General features: G+C 41.9%; 1 protein-coding gene across 1 annotated transcript in view; it reads left to right on the top strand.

Moving 5' to 3' along the window:
• The window catches only part of PTPRT (protein tyrosine phosphatase, receptor type, T), a gene marked incomplete at both ends in the record, with an annotated part of 272,370 nt that overhangs the window by 167,023 nt on the left and 87,634 nt on the right, over positions 1-17,713 (top strand). Inside the window, one exon of the mRNA XM_009078497.1 lies at positions 484-586. Coding sequence (XP_009076745.1) covers positions 484-586 — 103 coding nt within the window. The remainder of the gene's footprint in view (positions 1-483; positions 587-17,713) is intronic.

Below are 17,713 nucleotides of genomic sequence, written 5' to 3'. Positions count from 1 at the left end.
GCTAATTGAGGAGACACAGCTTAAGGCTGTGTACTAAAAACTCTTCAGATGTGGGAGGGCTAATCCACTGACCAGAGCAGAGGAAAAGGTTCAGGATTCCTGGATGATTTTCTTAGCTCTGCAGCTGATTGACTCATCCTAAGTGATTTTTTTTATAATGTCCATGCAGTTTTCTTTCTACACCTTTAAAACTGAAGGAATGATCTCATCTGAAAGCATTGCTCTTAAAAATTCCAGGCAGGATTTTCAAAGCCAGCTGGAAGATCTGGGTGTCTGGTTCCTGTTTAATTTTAATAGAAAAAAAAAAGAGCATACAGATATTTAATCAGTTTAGATAATTCTGGTCATAACATTGGGAAGTATTTTGATATTTCATCTGAGAAATATTAAACAGTCTCCAAGAAATGTTCACACTTAGTTGCCATCACTACCAAAGGCAGTAACTGGTGGATAACTAACGTGTTGCTCTTTGTTCTGCTGTAGCACCATCGATGCCAGAGTATGACACAGACTCCCCCCTGAATGAGACTGACACTACCATCACAGTTATGCTCAAGCCTGCTCAGTCCCGGGGAGCACCTGTCAGGTAGGTGTTTTGTCTTCTCTTTTCACAGTTCTCCCCTCTCCTTCCTCCCCAGGCTTCCCTCACGCCCCTCTCCTTCTCCTCTGATAATGGAGCTGCTGAAAGCCAGTGCTGACTGAAAGGCCAACTCAGCTGTTGATTCTGCTTTTCACAGTTTCCTTTTATAAATGCTTCAACCTCCTTGCCTCCTGCTGTTAACCTCCAGGAAGGATTGCTGCTAGCACTGCACGAGGTTATTACCCTCTCAGCATCACTTCAGATGCCTTTGCAGTGCTGGAGCACAATGGGACGTGCTCATGGTACTGAGCATCACCATGCAAAGGTGGAGGAGGCTCCAGGACCTCATCCTGCTCTCTCTTCCAGGATGAACAAGGCCTGTTTGTAATTATTGTAGGAATGCCTGAACTGTCTTTAATGCTTGTGAATGCATTTGTGCAGTTTCTGAGTCTAACCACACTTCTCATACCTACAATCCAGCTGTTGCTGCTGAGCTGGCTGTGCAATGAAGTCGTAATCTAATCCAGAAAGAGGAACTCTGGTTTAGTGAGGCTTTGCTAGTATTGGCAAGCAGGTCCCACTGGCAGAGTAGAGGCTTCACAGAACCACACAGAATCACAGAATCGTTTAGGTTGGAAAAGACTTCAAAGTTCATCCAGTCCAACCTTTGTCAACTAGACCATAGCACTAAGTGGCACATCTGGTTGTTTCTTGAACACCTTGAGGGATGGTGACTCCAATACCTCACTGGGCAGCTCCTTCCAATGCTTGACAACTCTTTTCATAAAGAAATTTTTCCTGATGTTCAACCTTAACCTTCCTTAGTGCAACTTGAAGCTATGTCCTCTTGTCCTGCTGCTGGTTGCCTGGGAGAAGAGACCAACCCCCACCTGACTCCAACCTCCTGTCAGGGAGTTGTAGAGAGGGATAAGTCTCCCCAGAGCCACTTTTTCTCCAGGCTGAACCCCTCAAGCTCCCTCCTCATATGACTTACTCTCCTGCCCCTTCCCCAGCTCTGTTCCCTTCTCTGGCCATGCTCCAGCCCCTCAATGTCTTTTCTGCAATGAGGTGCTCAGAACTGGACACAGCACTTGAGGTGTGGCCTCACCAGTGCCCAGTACAGAGGTCCAATCACTTTCCTGGTCATTTAGGGTCAGGGAGCTGCCCAGGCTCCTATGAAACAGAGTGGGCACTTTGCAGAAAACCTTTCTGAGTGTCTCTGAGCTGGGTCCCATTCTTAATGATGAGATGCTGAAATGGGACACTCAACTGCAGGTCACTCCCTGTCTGTGGGAACATGACTTAGAGATCTGTATTTCATCACTGTCTTCCATCTCAGTGACTTTGTAGATGGTGAAAGGCACGAGCAGAGATGAACAAACTTCCCTTCTGAACCAGCACTACCTTATCTGTCACTGGCAGAAGTGCCAGTTGGCCATTCATCCTGCCACTCCTCCTGCCAGGCTCCCTAGCTGAGAGCAGCAATTAGAATCACTTAGAGAAATAGTGGGTCCTGCTCTGCAGAGGTATCCAGCAGGTATCCATTACCTTCCTGTGGGATCTTCAGGTTTTTACCTTCAATTTTCACAAGAGATTTTGGAAGTTTTTCCCATGGGTGGTATTTCAAAAATCTATAGCTGTTTCTTTCCAAGTGACTTGGGTTTCTATGCCCCACTGACAGGTTCTTAGTGCTTTTGAAGGATGTCCATTAAGTATTTAGGAGCAAATTGCTCAGATGTAAACTACTAGATTTAATGACATATCCTATATCAGCCTATGTCATGGCTTTCCCCCAAATTGCATTGACAGACTCAAGCAACAAATCTGTTCTTTAAGACAGCACCGTTCCTTCTCTAGTTTTTCTGAGTAATGTATTTCAAAGTTTCCCTTTCAATCTCTGCTTCTCCATATGAGCAAATTTAGGAGCCTATTTTCTGAGTCCTTTAGGGATGTTTTTCTGCTGGAAAAGAGCAGTAAAATCACACAGCTCTGTTTTGTTTTATTTCTTTATATGGGGGAACATTCCTGTATCTCGTTTTACCACCTGCTGTCTTAACAGTGTTGCTATTTTGTCTTTTTATTGAAAAGTCTTGTGATTTTTTTTCTCAAAGTCGATTTACTGCACTTTAACTGCATTCAGTGAATAATGTCTTTTCCAGCAAATGCATCTGTTACAGAAATTTGGTAGAGATTTTTTTGAAATTTTCACTCTGGTTTCTTTAATTGCATCATAGCCTATTCTACATGTTTGCAGAGAGTGTGTTGTTTACATGCCATGGCTAAATGATAAGATTATTTCTTATTATGAGTCCATTTCATTGACTTACAGATGTGTGCATGAAAACTAGGAGGGGCAGAAAGGGGTCCTCATGTGAATTTTAGCTTTTTATTAGCTCTTTGTTGGAGCAAGGAGTACTGGGGATAAATTGAAAGAGGGGAATTTAGATTAGATATTAGGAAGAGTTTTTATACCAAGAGGGTGGTGAGACACTGTCCCAGGTTGCCCAGGGAGGCTGTGGCTGCCCCAGCCCTGGCAGTGTTCACAGCCAGGTTGGCTCAAGCCTTGAGCAACCTGCTCTGGTGGGAGGTGTCCCTGCCCAGGGCAGGGGGTTGGGGCTGGATGATCTCTAAGGTCTATTCCAACCCCTTAACAGACTATGAAACTATAACAGCCTCAGGCTGGGGGAATACATTCCTCTGTATAACTGTTCTTACTCTAGCCTTAATACATCCAGTTATAGCAACTTTCGATTTTCCCAACCTTTTTTTTTTTTCCAACCTTCCCTTTTCTTTCAGCCTGTTCTGCACACTGTCCCATTTGTGTTAAATCCTCTCAAAATGCATATCCAGAAGCAGGTAACATTTCCTCAGAGGCCTCGACAGCAAGCAGCAGGTTACAAGCATAACACATGAATAACATATTGTGAACTGCTTGTCATACTCTTAACACATAAAAATGAGGTGGTTTTTCCTCCTCAGTGGTTTTTATTGTATTCAAGCTGAGATCAAATATATCCTCTTTGTTGTGGTCTGCTTAGTTGTTCTACCTTTTGGTTGTGTGTGGTTTATTTATGACATAGAATATAAGAATAGTATTTTCCAGACATCTCTACTAAACATGGTAAAATTAATTTTGAAAGTGCTTTACAATTCTGATACAAACTGAAATGACCTTGACCCCTCTTAGTGTATTGCCATCCTCTGGGCAGGTATGGAGGGCATTAAGGCAAGCACAGATTTGAGACAAATGACTGAGCAATCTCCATGCACAGCAGGGAGGTGGTGAGGAAATTGCTGGAGAGGATTCCACACAATGCAGATCCTGGTGGGATGACTTCTCCTGGCCTCCCCTGTTAGACATGGCTCTGCTTTCCTAGATACCTTCCCTCTTGCATGCTGACCCTTTATATCCCAGCCTGTCTGAGATGGGTCTGAAATAGATTTTCCTCACCTTCTTATAAACTTCTGATATTCAGATCTTTCACTAGGCAGGAAGTGAAAACCTGACAGTTTCTGTGCTGCAGTTCTCCAGGTTTTATTACAGTGCTCCCAAACTGTGAAGATGAAGAAACCCCCCACTCTATGGTAATTATTCTTAATATTTCAGGGTGACTTATTCGTGGCCTACCAGTACCTGAAAAGAGCCTATAAGGAAGATGGAGAGAGACTATTTACAAGGGTTTGGTGTGACAGGACAAGGGGGAATGGCTTCACACTGACAGAGAGTAGGTTTAGATTAGATATGAGGAAGAAATTCTTCCCCTGGGAGGGTGGTAAGGCACTGGCACAGGTTGCCCAGAGAAGCTGTGGCTGTTCCATCCCTGGAAGTGTTCCAGGCCAGGGGGGATGGGGCTTGGAGCAACCTGGGCTAGTGGCAGGGGCATGGAAATAGATGATCCTTGAGGTCCCTTCCAGCCCAGAACATTCTATGATTCTATGATTTCCCCTCTATAAGGTGGATTATGGGGAGTTGGAGTATGTGTAGGGGTGTGACTATAAGGCTTTGTCTTGAGTTATTTCATTCTGCTGTAGCACAGAGATGGATCAGGACCACAAGGACATTTTTAGAGTAATACTGTAGGATATTTAAAACTAGATTCATTGTATTTTCATTCATCTGTAATGTATGTAGACCAAATCCAAAGTCACTTTCAGCATTAAGACATTTCTGATGTTCCCCAGTGCTCCTGATAAATAATTTCAACGAGGTTGTTTATAAAAGTAATGATCATGAACTTGGCATTGTTAACCATCTATAGATAACAACGAAGATGCTTTCATATGAGCTAATAGGATTAATATAAACTCAGATATTCTTTGATCTATTTTGACCTGTTGCCAAAAGAAAGGTGAAGCCTCAGCAAGTACAAATATTCTCCCATGTGGCACAGGAATTTCATTCTTGCCTTTATTTTCCATGGTATAACCTGCAGAGTTTGACTTCACAATGCCCTTTAAAAATAACTTTTAGGTGTTTTTATATCAAGCTAAACCCTGTGAATGGTGCTGTGATTGATTTGCTAAAGGCTGACATTCATCTATAATAGATTCAGGAGGGGAAGGAAGAATGCAAGTTCTCAATCTTTACTCCTCAACTCTTTCCTGAAAATCTCCAATGTGATTTTGAGGATATTTCTGCCTTTGAATCTGTTATTGTCAGGAGGGCTGAGACAGTCCTTCATAGATTATTCACATATGACATCTTTAGACCTCTATTTGAGAATTTATATCCCATTCACTGCTTAGAAATACAACTGTGAGGGATTTTATCTACATGACACATCCACTGGGCTGTTTTTTGGGTGTTGGATATTTGAAAGTCCATCAGGTTTATTAACACGTGGTTGGTTCTATCAGTCTATCTATACTGCTATTATGGAGAAAATCAAATTTCCAGAGCATGTATTAGTTTGGAGGATTTCAGAGTTTAAATAACTGCTCCTCTTAGGTGTGATTGCCTTGTCAATACACTGCTCTGCATTTTGGAGCTGTAGGACACTGCAGAAGGACATTGGAGAAGAGTCTGCAGTTCTGTTTTGGGGGTTTCAGACAATGGGGAACTTTTTTGTTGTGTTGGAAAAAGATGGATTTAATCTCCTTATCTTCCTGCAGTTCTCAGAGGTGTATTGGTAAATAATCTGTGATGTTCTTTTGTGTGCTGCCAGCACACAGGTACAGGTCTGTAGGGACCTGACCCCAGAGCTGTGCTAAAGAACAGGATCATTAGAGCAAACCAATTCAATCTTTGAATTTGCCTTTTTGCATTTATATTTTTGTGTGGGGGAGAATATATGTATATATATATAATGTTCATATACATATATAAATCTCCAGTGTAAGCAGTATGAGTAAGTGATCCTGGAGAAATATATTCAGGTAAGAGTCATTGTGTTATCCTGCAGTGGTCAGATACTTGTAATCACATGGGTGAGGAAGAATGGGTTAGTCTATTCATGTACATCATAAGTAACTCTGAATAAGAGAACAGAGGTTAAATATTTCAAATCGATTTAGAAGTTCTGAGCAAAGGTGAAATAAATATTTTCATATCAACACTCAGCCAGGAGGAGAAATTAATTTCTATGGACAAAGCATCATGTTACTCTTAAGTATTATAATTTGATTCTTGGTCTCCCAAGCATGAAATGAAGGAGATTTTTGGTCTACATGATGCTAAAGAAATGAAGAGAACACAGCTGTAGTGTTATTTAACAAAACACCTAAGAACAGTGGGTTGTTTTCTGGTTTTATGCTCCAGCTATTCTCCAAGGAAACAATCCTGTACAATGTATCTGTATATTTAAGTATTCCTACATGCAGTAATGAATGAAATTTCCCCGTGAGGAAGGGCAGTAGTATTGCTTCCTTTGTACATTGGAGAACTGAGATTTCACCTTCCATTTCTATCTGCAATGAAGTAGAAACTGAGAATCTCTGGAGCCATAGGCTATAAATTTAATCTCCAAATAATTCTTTCTCATTCTGTGATTCAGGCATCATCTGTTCATCCTCAGCTTACCTCTCCCAGATCCCTCTCACTGCCATGCTGAGTTTGATTTTGGTTTTAGTGCACAGTTGATCTTGCCATCCTTCCAAAGGAGTGGTTTGCAAGCCTAGTGACCTTGATTCTGTGGTGGAGAAACTATAAATTCACAGTATTTGCTGAGGTTTCTGTTTTGTTTTACAGGTGGTGGCTTTAGTATATAGATCTGCCTGGCTATGCAGTATATAGATCTGCCTAGATATGCAGGGAGCAATGCTGTTCAGCTCTCTGCTTTGCAGCTTCTCAGTGGCATCACATGAGCTTGCCTCAGGCATTTATGCTGATAATTAATTCATTAATGCCAAGAAAGGGTGGCAATTTCTTGTTCTTAAAACTCCCACGCAGCTTACCTTGTGTTTGAAAATAAACACTGAAGTCAAGGAGCAGTGAAACGGGAAAAAAAGATTCTACTGTTGAAATTGTCATGCCCTTGGTAATTTTGAAAGTTTGATTGCCTTGATAGGCAGGTTCTTACTACCTGGAAAATGAAACTCCAGGCCTGCTTTTTCTAAGCTCATATTCAAATGCATCACATGAGTGGGTTGATTGAATAAGGGCAAACAGTCGTCACATTAGATCTTTTAATTTTGTAGTATTTAATGAGGAATGAGATTATCAATCTAGGCTTCTGATATTATAAGCTTAATTATCTGTATTAATTAACATCTCCTATAATATACCTCAGGGATATTGTTCTGAAATCATTCAAGCTGAGTTTCTCCTGCCTGGCATTCTGCCTTCGATTTAGCTCAGAGTTGGAAGGTAAATGAGCAAGTTTCTTTCTTCTTAGAGATAAACCAGATCTGCTTTTTCTTTGACTGCACTTGAATGTGAGAGAATGAAAATGAGAATTTGGGTGAAAGACATGGAATAGTGGCAGCTGTGAGGATCAGCATGAAGTTTATTAGCCAGAAAGGAACAGAACAGAATTGTACAGGAGGCATTTACTGGCTTGACCTCATCGGTGTATCCAAACCCTGGTGGGCTGACAGAGCCCTGTGAGCCTGAACCTGCACTTCCATTGCAGCTGGAGTCATTAAGTGGTGGTGTTAGATAGAATCCCAGAATGGTTTGGGTTGGAAGGGACCTTAAACACCACCTCGTTCCACCCCCTGCCATGGGCAGGAACCCTTCCACTAGCCCAGGTTGCTCCAAGCCCCATCCAGCCTGGCCTGGAACACTTCCACAGATTATCCATGATGACTTCAGTAGTGCTTAAAATTATTCTGAATCTTAGAAGTGCTTTGCCTGCTGTGCCAAGGGAGAAGCATAATGGAGATACAGAGATGCATCAGGATGCAAGTTGACCATCACCAGTATCAGGAAGGAATATTTAGTCTTTTGTGTAACATGACATAATTAGGTCAATGGGGGTTTCAAGTTTATTTTAGTTCTCCCTCAAGAGCCAGGTGTGAACCCTAAAAAGTGAGAATAAAGGGCATTTTGTGTCAGTTTTCTCATCTGGTAGAGGAAATGCATTATCTTACATGATCAGCACATTATTCAGCTAGGAATCGTGTCCCTTAAAACATCATAGAACTGCCTTTGGCCACTTATCAGCCACCAGAACCACAACCCTTCTCAGAGGCTGAGTCACCTGCCATGTGTGTGCCCATTCCACAGAGAGCTTTGGCAGTGGGCAGAAACTATAAAATGTGCATTGATTTAAATGTTAATATTTGAACAATCGAATTGCACACGAGAGCCAAATCTTTCGTGTCAAACAGCATTTTATTAGCGAAGCTTCTACTAGCACTTTTTGGTTTTATGAAGGCCTGAGGATACTGAGCGAGGGAAGGAATGTTTTTGCATAAATCTTTTATGCTGACCGTGTAAAGTGTCAGATTCAATCCCAGCAATCAAGAGGTTAATGAAGTCTGAACTTTAAGCTGAGATTCACAAATTGATGGCCATTTTCTCACATCAAGTTGTCAAGCAGTGAGATGAGGGAGCAGGAGTAAACACACCCATGGTTGCCAGTTGAAGAGTTTCTTTTCTCAAGACATTTCTTTGTTTCCCAGCCCTCAGAGGTAATATGTCCCTTCCTTGTCACATCATGAAAAGATAATAGCAAACGAAGTAAAAGATTTTTAAAATTACAAACTCTGAATTTTGGGAGGTGTACTGCCAAACCTCCCTTTGCCTCTGAGAGCCCTTGGCTCAGACCCTTGGATGCAATGAGCTGAGATTGGCCCCAGCTGCTGAGGGCAGGCAGTGCACAGGAAGGACCTTGGCTCTTCTACTGCACCACAAAGGATGATTTCCCTGAATTGAAGCAGCTCCTTAAGGTACTTAAAATGAGATGGGATGAGTCTGAGCACAAGTCCCTGGCAAATGTCCTCCCCTGAGGAGCAGTGGAGAGGTTTATCCAGCCAGCAGTCCTTCTAGCAGGAGTGAGGAGGATGAGTTCAGAGCCTAAGTGAGCTCTTCTCTGCTGCATGTGGCAGGCAGTGTTTACACTGGCAGGTGCCCCTCAATGTGTCTATGCTAACACAAAAAAGCAATAAAAGGCAAGATGAGCAAGCTCTGTTTTGCTGTTGCAGACTAAGGCATTTCAGGATTTAATTAGACTACAGGTATATAAATTCCGGAAACATGTTAATGCTCCCGTGATTAAAATTATAGAGGGCCTAATTGAAAAAGCATAAACCCAATTGAAGAATTCCTAATTATAGTTTGCTTTGAGGTGTTAATTTCCTCCATAATGAATGCATAATTTCTTGGAACTAGAAAAAGGGGGTGGCTGCACCAGTGTGTGGGCTGCAGATGGAAGGAAGGGATTAACATCGATGCAGCCAGACAATTCTGAGGAATAAACTTCTCCAGCCATGATGCTATTCTGCCTTGCTGTAATTTCAGTTTTCCCTGCACAGCACTTTTCCAAAGCAAAAAGCAGAACTAGAAGATGGGGAGGGATTTGCTTACGGTGCTAAAGGAAGGGGAAATAGGACTGGTGTAATTAAAAGTAGCCCTGGTGCAAAAGAGGAAGGAGAGGAGAGAGGCAGAACGTGGAGTGTTTCTAGTGGGAAAGTCAAACAGCAAAACAGAAGTGGAGGAAATGCCAACTTCCCTTGTTTCCCACCTTGAAAGATCCCTAAGGAATTGCAGGAGCTGATGTTGATGCAGGTTGAGGGGTTTTCTGCCAAAGGATATACCCTGTCTGTAATGTTTTCTCTTGTATCAAAAGTACACTTTGTTTTGAAGGGAGTTGATGATCTACAGGATTGTCAGATAGAGCCCCCTAAGGTCTAAATCTGCCCCATTCCCACTGTGGTGGGGGTAGGAGGTGTTTTTGGATGATGACAGACCAGCTGTGAATTGCTGCAGAGAAGATCTTATCCTTGGGACTTTCATGCCCACTTTGTCCATCCTCAATTTTCCTTAATTCTGGGGCAGGAGATGTTGTTTCAGACATCTCCCTGGTGGCAGAAGTATGATCACTTTGCACTTTGTGATAAGCAAAAAGTGTCCAGAGAAGGTAGAAAGCAGCTGGTGGATACTCTGCAGCTTCAGGTGCTGCATATCTGTGTTACCCTTCCCCAGGAGAGCTCATCTCTATTGCACATTGATGATAGGACAGTGGCTCTATGGGCCTTGTCTAGTAATGAAGTTTATCAAGAAGGTTGGAAACAAAGCAGGTTCCCTCTTTATTTTTTCTTGTGTTTTTCTTAGCCTTTCCATTTAAAAAGTAAATAAGCAGACACAACACCAACAAAAATATTTTTCAAGTCTTCTCTCTTAAGGAAGAATCAGATTCTTCTGTGTGGATTTTCCCTGCTCAGTCTGGTAGCTGTGGTTATGGAAAAAGCAGAGGAAGCCTTGAATTCCCAGCTAGAATATTTCTGCATTCAAATGGACCTAATTTCATAGAAGCCATTGGAAACACCCAAATTAATTCTGACTGAGAATATATGCAAATACACCCATCCCCTTGTCCAAACCACAGCTATTATGAAGGAGATGGCAGAAGGTTCTGGGCAGTCCCAGTAAAGGTGTGCTGTGGTCTCTCCTTGTCCTGCAGGTTATTCAAAACCACTTTGGCTCTTGTCCTTGAAACATCCTCCTGGTCTTGAACCAGCACTCACAGAGGATGACGACAAGACCTCAGCCAGTGATGCCTGTTTAATGCAAAGAGACATTAACAAAAAAGAGGTTGGGGTTTTTTTGTTTTGGTAGATTAAACAGATGGCAGGTGGCTCAGGAGGGAAAAAACACCTCCAAAGCCACTAACATTAGCTCCTGTTGCAGCGAAAGCTGTATCTGTCTGCACTCATTATCTTTAATCTGCCAGCACGAAATAGCATTGAACTGGAGAGATAGGGACTGGGCCAGTTCCACTGGGGAACAGCAGCTATTATGTCTAATCTGGGTTGCAAGCCAGGTCAGGCTTATGGAGATGGTGAAGATAATGGAACACAGAGCTTTGAAATGCCCTCTGGTTCTTTATATTTTTAAAAATGTTTATTTCCCTGAAGATTAAATAGAGAATTTAAAGCATTTAAGAGAATGATGTGTTTATAATACAAGCAAACAGATGCAGGAGCAGTGTTCTGGTGGTGGGGGATGGAGAGGAGGTAATTTTGTGAGTATGGACAGCATCTTTTATTAGAATGAATGACACAGCTGAGGGAAATGGCCTTTTAAGCACATAAATCCTTCTTTTTGGTCAGTAAATACTGAGTGAAAACAGCTGTCTTATTGACAACTACCTAGGTTTTGAGTGTGTCACCATGTTTGCTGTGGACAGGTCCTGTGGGAATGGTCAGGCTTGCTTAGAGCTATATGGGAATATTTACATTTTAGGTATCTTTCCATAGCTGTTCTTCCTTGGAAAGATGTGACCTCTTCACTCGAGAAAGAGTCATGGTGAGTGGAACATTATGAGGTTGAAAGAACTGATTTTAATAGATGTATTCATGTATGGATACACATGTCTATGCACACACAGGTGTCTAGAGGTACACACATACAATCACAGAAAGGTTTGGGTTGGAAGGGACCTTAAAGATCATCCCATTCCAGCCCCTGCCATGGGTAGGGACATCTTCCACTGGACCAGGTTACTCAGAGCTCCATTATTTAAACCATCATTATACCTCCTTATCGGCACAATGTTGTTATTGGTGTTCATAGAAGTTTGATCATCTGTTGGTGCAATTTTAAGTCAGAGGCAGCCTCCAGAACTTCTCTCTCCCAGTGCTGTCTGCTCCTCCCTCATCACTGCAGGTCACATCTCAAGTGATGCCCACCAGTAACATTTTTTTCCCTTTTTGAAAGACTTTGTAGGAGTAGCATGTGCTCAGCCTGGAAACTGCAGACTCCATTAGACAGGACATATTGGCTGGTGGGTGGATATAGGAATATTGGACAAGCAAGTGGGGATTTGTTTACATACAACTGATACTGTGAGACCAGGCAAGTCACTCAAGGCATGTTCTCTATGTCACTGTTTATTTATCTGCAATGCTGAGGTAACGATGTATTGAACCTCTGAGGTCTGTCAGGATAAAATCTACCCACCTAGGGTCAGAGGCTATTCCATTTGACATTACATTGTCACTTCTTTTATAAAGAAAACCCCACCCAACCACCACCAAATAAAGACCAGAACCAAAAAACACCCAACAACCCCAGAAACAAACAAAAAACCTTCACTACCTTCTAGTAGAGTTCTCATTTTCAAGTCTGTTGTGGGAGCTGTATATGTTGCTGCAGTAGGACTGCAAAGAAATTTCAGACAAAGTATTCTGGCCAAAGATAGTGTTTGATGTAGTATTGCTGGCAGGATGCTTTTCTGCAAATACACACATTTTGTTGGGTTTTGCTATTTCTTTAAGCTTGACACAGTGCACAGTTCCTTAAACAGATGCCACTGCCTGTCCCACAGGTAGCTCATCACAGTTAGTGATAGTGGTTGGGGACGATACAGGAACATCTCTCTTTTCCACACTGGGAACATGCAGTCATTAAACTTTCTCACTATTTCTAGAGCTCATTTCAATCACTAGAGAAATTTAAGAAAGCTGGAAATTTTCGTGATAAAAGAATGCCCGTGGGGAAACTGACTCCAAATAGTGTTCGCCAAGTGTGAAATTGTTACCTTTTGTTTCATGAATTTCAGGGTCTGACATGCCTTGCTAGTAAATTTGGAGTACTGAGCTGAATATGAGAGAGGAAGAAAATGTGAAGAGACTTTCTTTCCAGCCTCCTTGATTATTAAATGGATTTCATTATTATTGGCTCTATCTCAGCAGGGTTTTTTTTTCAGAGCAATGGCAGTAATTACCTTCTCTTCTTTCTAGGCCATTTTTCTACAAATTTGGCAGAATTTGAATATTTTTTGGGTATTCTTCAACTTCAGTTAATGTCGTAGAAGAGTTGTTTAATTTCAATGAATGTTAGAAGAACACACAAAAAATAACTTCCAAATGAAAGCTCTGGGGTGAATAACTTTTCAATCTGAGAGTCTATTTCCTCAAGTAGCATCACTATTACAAGCTTTATTTTTTGTGAATGCTTTGCAGATGCAAGTGATTGATGACAGTGCAGCCCAACATTCATAATGGGCTAGTTTTTGAGGCTTTGAAATAGCCAAGCATATTCCAGAAGATGACATCATAGAACAATCTCTTCCCCCCCCCCTCCATTTTCCACATAAAACTGTTTATTGAAAGCAAACCTTAATTTCAGCATATTGTGTTCTGCATGGAGCTGTTCCAGGGCGTAATGGAAATAGTAGCAATCTTTAATTGATTTTAATGGGTTTCGAATCAGTTCTTAAATAGACAGAAAATTGCAGAACAGTGCACTGGGTCCTGCCTGTGCATCTGAGGTGGCTGTGAAATGCAGTTCATTATGGTTTGTAGATTAGTTTCAGAGCTTCTGATTAAAGGTGCTATTGGAGGTACTGAGGGTGACATTTGAGAACATGTGAAATCAGTATTCTCAATTCTCAGGAATATATTGGCACCTGTTCGAAACTAGAAAACTTTATGAACTTGAAAACTGTCTGTGGAGTTGATTCTTAGATGCCTGAACGTTTGATTACAGGATTGCAGGAGGTGCCTGGTGAGGAAATAGTCACCCTTATAGCCAAAGGAAAGCAGTGCTGCAATATATGCTCAGGGTCTCAGCATCAGGCTTTATGGCAGGTATCCTTTTGGTTATTGTCAATTTTAGTAGAATTTCTGTTATATAAAACTTTCTTAGACTTTAGTGGGGTTTGGTTGATATTTTTCCAAAATCCCTTCTATGCAGGTTCATGGGAGGGCTGGAGGCCCATTATGAGAAGGATCTCAGAGTTTAATTTCACAATTTTTAGGCTAAGCTATATAGAGTACTGGTATATAGAGCACCTTCAAATTCCCCGTTATTTTATTTCTTATTGTCTATATGGCAGAATTCAGGCTTTTATTTTGTTTCCTTTAAGAAAGAGAAAGTGAAGATGTTGATGCTACTCTTCTGTCTCAGTTTGCTTCACTGAAATCAGCTTGGCCATGAAACTGCATATGCACACTCAATAGCTAATCTGAATTCTAAATGTGGGTGTCAGGCAACACATCAAACCCTCTCCCATTCCAGTATCCTGGGAGATAGCTCCATACTGTCAGAATCAATGTGATGAACCTTCATGGATACATACAAATATATCTCCATTGGCTCAACCAAAGTTAACAGGATAATAAGTTACATGGAAAACCAAATGATAAAAAAGCTGGTGTTGAGTATCAGTACTCAGGAAGGATTGTGTGGCTTAACACATCAAAAAATTGGCTCTTCAGAAAGAAAAGGCTGTGTGATATCAGACTGTCATGGTGTGGCATCTCCTCAAGTTCTGGGTGCAGTTTTGTAAGAAATAAATAAAGCTACTAGTGTCCAAATGAGAACTATGAAAATGGTGAAGGGACTAGAGGAGAAACCACTTTGAGGAGTGACTGAGGGCACTTGGTCTGTTCAGCCTGGAGAAGAGGAGGCTGAGGTCAGACCTCATTGTGGTCTGCAGCTTCATCCTGAGGGGCAGCCCTAATCTCTGCTCTGTGTGCCCAGTGACAGGACCTGAATGGCTGGAGCTGTGTCTGGGGGCTTGGGTTGGATATTAGGACAAGATTCTTCCCCCAGAGGTGTTTGGGCACTGAACAGCTCCCAGGGCAATGTCACAGCCACAAGCCTGACAGAGCTCAAGGAGTGTTTGGTCAATGCCCTCAGGCACAGGGTGCATTGTTGGGATGTCCTGTACAAAGCCAGGAATTGGACTGATGATCCATGTGGGTCCCTTCCAGCACAGAATATTCCATGATTCTGTGGTCTGAGGGTGTATGGCCAGTGAACATTTCCAGTGGGGAGGTCTGGGATTTGTGACTGAAGCTGTATCCAATTTCTGTAGTTTTTTTCTGAGCTCAGCAGTATGAAACCAGCACTTGGTGTCTGGGGCTTCTGTGTGACTCTTGCCAAGGGTATGAACCAGTGTGCTGACAATGTATTTGTGGTATTAAGAGCATTCCTCTTAAAATGTTGGTGTTGTAAATAAGGGAAAAGAAGCTGAATTGGTTATTGTCCCCTCTACTGATTGTATCTTTGTTCATGTTCATATGTACCCAATACCTTTTCTTCACCTCTGTGAAACATTGACTCCTGTGGATTGATCAGCTAGGACTTGGGTTTGATTTCCATGGCTTTGGATAGCCTTCTCAGAAGAGCTGGATCTGTTAATTCCATAGAATAGGTGCAAGGGTGGCAACTCAATGTGCAGCTCCATGTCAGCTGCTGCATCCCCCATGTCTTCAGTCCAAGATAGCACAGCTATGGGACGGTTGCAAGTCTTCCATCCTTACTTCATTTGCCCCTTTTTGTCCTTCATTCTTTGAATTAAAATACCACTAATAAGGAAACCACTACCCTTTGGTACTGTTTTACCTCCTGTAGCCTGTTAAATATTTATTCTGAAAGAAATGTGTTCATTTGAGCTACAAGTGAGAAGTTCTTTATCTCTGTATGATGAGCAACAGAACCTGCTCACAGTAGTCTGCTAAAAAATGCACTGCAAGATCAAGCTGTACTAATTACCTCTTATTTTTGTTCCCCGGGACAAATATTATTGGAAATAATATATGGCTGATAATAAATTTATGTGTTAAATGAAAATATATTAAATCTTTATCGGATATGAAAGTTTAGTAATGAGATTGGTCCAGAGGGAGTACTGAGCTGCAGAAGCATTGTTTCCTTTAAGCTTTAATAATTCAGGTAAATGGATTACAGTAAGGTTACAAAGAAATTATATTCCCTTTCATACCATTATCAGGGGTATAGTGAAGGTTTCACCTTGTTGATAAGTACCATGTCAGGATACCAAAGTGCACTGGCCAGATGTTGGATGCTTTGTGGAGAGCTCTGACTCAGCTTTTCCTCCCCATATTCATGCACATCTTGCATACAAATTTGAGACTGGTCTAAATACCTGCATTTGTGCCTCAGTCCATCCTCAAAAAGAAGTAAAGAGCAGGGGAAGGAGAAGCCTGAGGCAAACAGAGAGATCTCCATCAGAGAAACACTCTGTGACTTGGAATGTTGATTTTCCAGACTGAATAGAGAACTCATCATTTAAAAGATTACCTTGTAGATGGTGATAAGGGCACCTTTTCTTCCTCTGCAGACAACAGTTTGCTGTGCCCCATTATGGTGGTGCTTTTATCAGTGATTTAGAATGGAGCTGTCAAAAACTTTAAAAAGCTTCTATTAAATTGATGTGGATTTAACTATCTCAGGCCTTTGAAATGTATAAAGGAGCCCAGGTTTGGCCTCCTTTTCTAATCAGAGTGTGCAGCTGCACACAGGGCAGGCAGCTCCCCAGCCTTCTAGGAAGGCAGACATTTGGGCTGTGGCCCAGATTTGAGAATCCCTAGAGAGCTCTCTGGAGAGCAGAGCTCGTGGAGGTTTGGAAACCAGTTCCCTCGTGTTGTTTACAGGGACAGCAGCATTCCTTGGCTGCACTGAGGTGGGCTGGGGCAGCTTGGCACTGGGAGCACAAGACCCTGGTCCTACTGCCCTGCAGCACACACATGTATGGATTTGATTGCAGTGTTTGCAGACATGGCCAAATATTAAAAAGTTGAAATGTAGTACTTAGTTTTACCGTATCATCTTTCATTTTATTGACACTGAAGTTGTTACCTAGTGCGGGAGGTTTAATGCTCTGCTTTTGCTGTCTCTTTTAATATCATTTCTATGTATGACACTGAAATGTTCTTGGATCCAGCAGGGCATTTGCAACTGATGTATTGATTCCTGCTAGGAAAAGCATGTTAGCTGATACTGGCTGGAAGCAGCAGCTTTGAAGCTTGAGACAAAGAGAGCTCTAGGAGATCCATGTTACTGCCTACCTGGTAGTCAGAATAAGAGCTATTAGAATAGTTTAGATACCTCCTCCTTATTTCCACTGCCTACTTGTTGGTTTATTCCTTCCCTCTAGCAACCTTTTTTGGAAAACTACTTTTCCTTTCCCTTGGCTGTAGTGACACTGCTGTATTACAAATAGCCAAGCAGGTAAAGCACACAGAGATGAGTGTGCTGTGTCAGCCAGTGTGAGCTGGGGCAGCAAGGAGAAAAATGCCAAGAAAGCAGTCACTCACCCATCCTAGGTGTCAGCAGAGAAGGTTTTTTTATCAGGATGACAGCAGTGCTAGCTCAGATACCTGTTCCATGGCAAAGGAGACAGTATTTGAGCAGGAGATGAATGGAGTTTTAACTTGAACACAAATGGGACATCTGTTGTACCTCAGCTGATGCTCATGAACGTGCTGTTGTGCTCCCAGAGACACCTTGGTTCATTTCAAAAGAATAAACATTCAAAGTAAAATTTCAGGTCACTACAAGAGTGAGTTATCACTGTGAAAGGGAGAAGTGTGCTAATGGCTAAGTGGGAAAATGAAAATATGAAAGAACACAGGCAAAAGAATATCCATGACTAGGTTCAGTTTAAAAAGTATCTGTGACTAGGCTCTGTATGTATCAAAACTGTCACTTGTGATAAAAAATGTGTCTATACTGCTGGGGCATATGCTAGAATTGTCAAGGGAGGAACTGAGGATACT

The sequence above is a fragment of the Acanthisitta chloris genome, unplaced genomic scaffold (assembly GCF_000695815.1).
Source record: "Acanthisitta chloris isolate BGI_N310 unplaced genomic scaffold, ASM69581v1 scaffold11377, whole genome shotgun sequence".
Lineage (NCBI taxonomy): Eukaryota > Metazoa > Chordata > Aves > Passeriformes > Acanthisittidae > Acanthisitta > Acanthisitta chloris.
The sequence above is the reverse complement of the archived record's forward strand: the minus strand, read 5'-3'. Positions and strand labels throughout refer to the sequence as shown.